Here is a 6,503-nt window from a genome sequence, read left to right on the forward strand (position 1 = left end):
GAAATAGTTAATTTGTAGTTATTCACTTAACATGTATAAATACTTTAATACATGCTGTTAAAAGGATAAGAAAACTGGTCCTCAATGTGTTTATGGCTGAATAGAGAAGAGTATAAAAATTAAGTATATATAGATTTGATATCGATGAAAAAGAGATGAAAACCTCAATCTTGATTCATTTTAAGTTGTTTTGTTTTCAAGGTAGATGGAAAATCTCTGATCAATAGACCAGGTAACATGGGATAATTGATGATATTACACGCTGGTATTCTCTATTTTAGCCCCTTCCCTTTATTACAAAGTCTTCTTTCTGAATATTTAGATCTTTTTCTTTGTCATTTAATATATTAAAATGTAGTATTTGAATATGTATTATTCATTATTATAGATCATCTTTTATTTCATATATAATGAAGCATAATATATAATTATATATAATGGAATAAATAATAAAAGTATATTACTATATAAATATGTAAAATATTTCATATATTAAATGATAAAAGATAAATATATTATTAGATAAACCACAAGCTCTTCTTTTAAAATTTTATTTGAAAGTGTTAGTTGCTCAGTCATGTTTGACTCTTTGTGACCCTGTGGACAATAGCCTCTGTCCATGGAATACTCTAGGCAAGAACACTGGAGTGGGTTGCCATTCCCATCTTTAGGAGATCTTCCCAACCCAGGGATCAAACCTGGGTCTTTTATGTAGAAGGCAGATTGTTTACCATCTGAGCCACCAGGGAAGCCCAAGTTTTATTTCTTCCCGACCTAGGAATCAAACCTGGTTCTCCCGCATTGCAGGCAGATGCTTTACCGTCTGAGCCACCAGGGAAGCCTTAAGTTTTATTTATACATATTTATATATTGATTTTGACTTCACAATCATTGTTTTGGAAACTGTGCTAGATATGAAGGACATCAAGATAATAGACATCACATTCAGTACTCTTTAGTGCTAATAATGTATAAGTTTAGAAATACAGAGTTGTAGAAATGAATTGCAAAAGTGACTTCTGTAAAGATTTGCCAAAATGCTGATTAAATTGAGTCTTAAAGAATGTAAAAATATCTAAGCAGATGATGAGTATGAGTATGTAGTATGTGTATGAGTGAATACTATTAAAAATACAGTATGCAGTAAAACTTAACAATGGAAAACCACATTCTAAGTTTGGAGAACTGAAAGTGTTTCCTTCTGAGGCTTGGAAGGAGTTGTCAAAAGCCACCATGGCTTAGGCATGATTATTGAGGGGCTAGTAAACTACATGAAGGACTTTTGACCTTGTGTTTTAACACTCTCACCCATACATGAAATACAATATTTGTTTACACCTTTATCCCCAACCAAAGCACTGCCATTCTAGATCCACTACCTCAAACAGTTCTTACATTATCACTGTAAATTAGAACTATTCATCATCTCCATGTTGCAGTCAAGTAAACCAAGGCCCAGTGATATCTAGAGATTTATTCAAGATATACAACTAAGATGTGAAAGACCAAGACTTAAACCTTATCTGCCTCCAAAATCCTTGACTTTTCATCATGCTCCATAGACTTCCATTAACACAAGGAGAAGCAATGATTGCATGTGTGTCTAAGCACAATAAATATGACTTTGGTGGTGTCTTGGTGGATTTTAACGACACAAAAGAGAAATTTTGAAAACTTGTGCTAAGACAACATACTTAGTGGTAAAAGAGATATAGTTTAAAAATCAAAAACTTGACAGGATTGTTTTTAAATAAAAACTTCAGGACAAAAATTTAAGGTCTTAAAGTGTTACCCTTTTCAGCTACATTTGTATTTTAAAAGAGACTTGGGGAGTGATAATGATTAATTTGCCATAAGTTCTTCAAACATCCAGAGTTTTGACAGTTGGCTGGGGATAGTGCTTATATTCATTTAGTTGTCATAATCATATTATTATGCAATTGCCATAATCATAAAAGTTATATATATGATTTATGTGTGGCACCCCACTCCAGTACTCTTGCCTGGAAAATCCCATGAACGGAGGAGCCTGGTAGGCTGCAGTCCATGGGGTCGCTAAGAGTCGGACATGACTGAGTGACTTCACTTTCACTTTTCACTTTCATGCATTGGAGAAGGAAATGGCAACCCATTCCACTGTTCTTGCCTGGAGAATCCCAGGGATGGGGGAGCCTGGTGGGCTGCCGTCTATGGGGTCACACAGAGTTGGACACGACTGAAGTGACTTAGCATAGCATAGCATAGGATCTTAATTATGACTAGGTGTCAAATGAGTAGCTGGTAACAATATGTCATAGGTTGGGCAGGACTCTAGGTCAAAGTCTTCATGATAAGAAAGGCATCAAAACAGTGGTTTTAATTTTGTCCTTGAACATTGTAGAAATGATCAGTCTGATTTTTCCAGGCATCAATTGACTTGGAACTGAATTGATACACACTGTTCTTAACTACTCAATCTTCTTATTTCATTATGTGCAAAACTTCAATAATTTTAACTTCTTCCTAGTCATTGGCTCAATATCCCAATGGTAGTTAAATCCTAATAATTTTCACTTCATGCACTGAAGCATTTCTTGCATCCTATTGATATCAACTTCACTGTCTCTAATTGTGATTGTCTACACTGTTATGTTATGGACTTCCCAGGTAATGCTAGTGGTAAAGAACCCACCTGCCAATGCAGGAGACACAAGAAATGTAGATTTGATCTCTGGGTCAGGAAGATCCCCTGGAGGAGGGCATGGCAACCCACTCCAGTTTTCTTGTCTGGAAAATCCCATGGACAGAGGAGCCCGGTGGGCTCCTTATGAACCTTATGTGTCAATAAGGTCACAAAGAGTTGGACACTACTGAAGTGACTTAGCATGACACTGTTATTATTAGCTGCCTACATAGTTTCTGGACTAGGCTATCTTCTGTTTTAAATGATTCTACACTGTGCAGGCATATTTATTTAGCAAAGGAAAATTTAAAGCAAACCAAAACCCTCCTACAAAGCCTAGGCTATGCAGATAATATGTATTGATATTGGTATCCTTGAAAAAGTGAGTCAAATTTACCTTGTATCCTATTCTGTTATGTGGCATAGTCAATAAGCAATAATCATGCTTCAAATTTAGTTCCTTTTTCCTATGACATCCTATAATGTATTCTCCATTCCTATATTCATTTCTTTTTTAAAAATAATTTTATTTATTTTTGACTATGTTCAGTCTTTGTTACTGTGTGAGCTTTACTCTAGTTATGGAGAGTGGGGGCTATTCTCTAGTTGCAGTGCCACGTGGGCTCAGTAGCTGCTGCTCCTGGGCACTAGAGCACAGGCTCAATAGTTGTGGCGCTTGGGCTCAGTTGCTCCATGGCATGTGGGATCATCCTGGATCAGGGATCGAATCCATATCTCCTATATTGGCTGGTGGATTATTTACCACTGAGTCACTAGGGAAGCCCTCTATATTTATATCTTACCATCAAGACATGGTTTATTCTTTGATTGTTCTCATCTTTTTGAGAGCACAGTTGATTCAATCTAAGCCTTGTCCTCTGTAGATTCTTCTCCCTACTCTACATTATCATAAATGCACTGCTTACACAGATAATAAGATGCATATTTCACATGTTTCATCATGGTCCTACCTTACTTAATCTATTTGGTAGATTCTGATAAGGCACATTGATGTTTATAATTCCTACATTTCCTACAAAATTCCATTACTTTTATATCGAAAAAAATGATATTGAAAAGGTGTTGAGAATTTCAACCTTGATGCATTTTAAAACTTTTGTTTTATCCTCAAGATAAATGGAAAACCTGTGATCAACAGATCAGGCATGCCACTTCACAAGATAACCAATGATATACTCCAGTATCCTCTACTTTTGCCCTTTCTCTTTACCTATATCCAAAGTCTTATTTCTCAATATCTAGATCTTAATTCCCTGGTGGCTCAGACGGTAAAAGCGACTGCCTACAATGTGGGAGACCCAGGTTCGATTCCTGGGTCAGGGAGACCCCCTGGAGAAGGAAATGGCAACCCACTCCTGTGTTCTTGGAAAATCCCATAAACAGAGGAGCCTGGTAGGCTACAGTCCATGGGGTTGCAAAGAGTCAGACAGGACTGAGTGACTTCATTTTCTTTCTTTCTTTCTAGATCTTAATTGCCAAGGGAATTGCTATAAAATTCTTTCAGTTTCTGTTTAATGTGACTTCATCACTCTGGAGTGAATAGTCAAAGCAAGAGTAATGCAGTGGACCAATGGCAGCAGACTCCTTGGGTTCATCCTGGTAGGTTTTTCTGACCGACCTCAATTAGAGCTCATTCTCTTTGGGGTAATCCTGTTTCTTTACTTCATGACGCTCCTCGGCAACTCTACCATCATCCTCGTATCCCTCTTGGATTCTAAACTCCATAATCCCATGTACTTTTTCCTCTCCCATCTCTCCTTCCTGGACCTCTGCTGTAGCAGCAGTATTACTCCTCAGATTTTAGTCAACCTGGGGAGTTCCAATAAGTCTATCACATATGGTGGCTGTGTGGTTCAGCTCTATGTCTCCCTTGCCCTGGGATCCACGGAGTGTGTCCTTCTGGCTGTAATGTCCTATGACCGCTATGTTGCAGTCTGCCGTCCTCTACATTATGCCTTTGTCATGCACCCTCGGTTCTGTAACATCCTGGCCTCTATGGCGTGGCTCAGTGGGGTGACGACCACCCTTATACAGTCCACCCTCACCCTACAACTCCCCTTTTGTGGGAATCGCAAAGTGGATCATTTCTTCTGTGAAGTTCCTGTGCTCATCAAGTTGGCTTGTGTGGACACCACTTTCAACCAGGCAGAACTCTTTGTGGCCAGTGTCTTATTCTTGGTGGTGCCGTTGTCACTCATCTTGCTGTCCTATGGGAACATTGCTCAAGCGGTTCTGAAGATAAAGTCAGCCATTGGACGACGTAAAGCATTTAGGACCTGCTCTTCCCACTTGATGGTTGTCATCATCTTCTATGGAACCATTATCTTCATGTATCTCCAGCCAGCCAAGAGTAGATCCAAGGACCAGGGAAAGTTTGTGTCTCTCTTCTACACTGTGGTGACGCCCATGCTTAACCCCCTTATTTATACCCTGAGAAATAAGGAAGTCAAAGCAGCACTGAAAAAATTTATGGGGAAAACTTTATGATTTAGTGAGGCATGATTGTCAAAGTATATTCAAAAGAGCAGTATTAGGACAGTAATTTAATGGATGATGACAACAAATAATTCAGTTATGTTCATAACCCTATAAGTAAGTTTCCATAGAAAAATTTTAAACAGAGCTTGAAATTCTAAGTTGGACAAACTTGAGTTTGAATGCCCGTTTCATGACAGAACAGCTGGGTGACCTGAACAATTTGCATAATCTTTACATCAGCTATAAATATAAGCTGGAATGAATGATATTGAGCAGCTTAAATTAAAGTTAGATTATTCTAGGTATTTTATTGCTTATAAAGTTTATTCACAAATTTAATTTATTAGTCATAACTACATGAGTATTATACTTTTTCTCTTGCATGGATTGAAATATTTTGACCAATTACTCATGTCAGAAAGAACAAATCCTAAACATCCACACTATTATTCTTTCAGCTCACCATGGATTCCTGAACCCCTCAGGTTGTGATCCCATTATACACCAAGCTCATTATTGCTGTGCTTTCCTCCTGTTTGACAATTTTCTGACTTTTTAGTGTTTCTCTCCCTAGTAGATGTTTAAGAATGGCAATGATGCTATGACCGGATCAAAGTTTAAAGTAAAATCTGTACAAAGGTGACTCCCAGATTTGTGCTTCAATATAGGTATTTACTGTCTATATTTTCATGTTCAATTATGTATTTCACTTCTACACCTGGGTTATTAAAACAACCTCAGAATTAGTACATCAAAGCTAAGTCAAAAGCTCTCTGGTTTTTTGGTTATTTTTTACTATTCTCAATATCACAAAATGGAACATACATCATCCCAACTCTGTCTCCTATTTCATTTGCTGTTTGTAACTTATATACAGTCTTGTGGATTTTACCTTTTAGTTATCTCTCTAGTCTATCCACTTCTTCCCATTTTAATTTTCTACCACAAGTGCGCTTCTAAGATGGCCTCCTTACTAAGCAGAAGATATTTATTTAATGAACTAATCATGTTTTCCATTATATATGTTACTAGGTACATGCAATTTTTAACTCCTCATGAAACTTTTATTTGTCTTATCTCCTTTATGAGGTACATTTGTTTATTAACAATTATTCAGGCATTGAGAACACAGATGTGAACAGAACAGCATCCACACTTGTAAAGGGTTTATATGCTAATCGTCCAACTCAGATGATTGATAGATTTTCACTGTGTGATGGTATCTCTTGTCAAACAAAAGAAGTCAATGTTAGATGGAGAAAAACCTCACTTTCATCAAATTGATTGTAAAATCAAATTTATCTCAATATAATATTAATGGCTACGTGTTTTTATTTTATTT

General features: G+C 37.0%; 1 protein-coding gene across 1 annotated transcript; it reads left to right on the top strand.

The window, feature by feature from the left end:
• The first annotated feature begins 4,240 nt into the window (after positions 1-4,240).
• LOC147369179 (olfactory receptor 2G2-like) lies at positions 4,241-5,170 on the top strand. Its single transcript, XM_086413475.1, has one exon. The coding sequence runs from the start codon at positions 4,241-4,243 to the stop codon at positions 5,168-5,170; it is 930 nt and encodes a 309-aa protein (XP_086269601.1).
• The last annotated feature ends 1,333 nt before the right edge of the window (positions 5,171-6,503 follow it).

This window comes from Bos grunniens, chromosome 7, assembly GCF_055505025.1.
Source record: "Bos grunniens cultivar Pamir isolate PY7600 chromosome 7, Bosgru_T2T1.0, whole genome shotgun sequence".
Taxonomy (NCBI): Eukaryota; Metazoa; Chordata; class Mammalia; order Artiodactyla; family Bovidae; genus Bos; species Bos grunniens.

Coding starts and splice junctions, on each gene's coding strand:
- LOC147369179 (XM_086413475.1), top strand. CDS start 4,241: ATGCAGTGGACCAATGGCAGCAGACTCCTTGGGTTCATCCTGGTAGGT.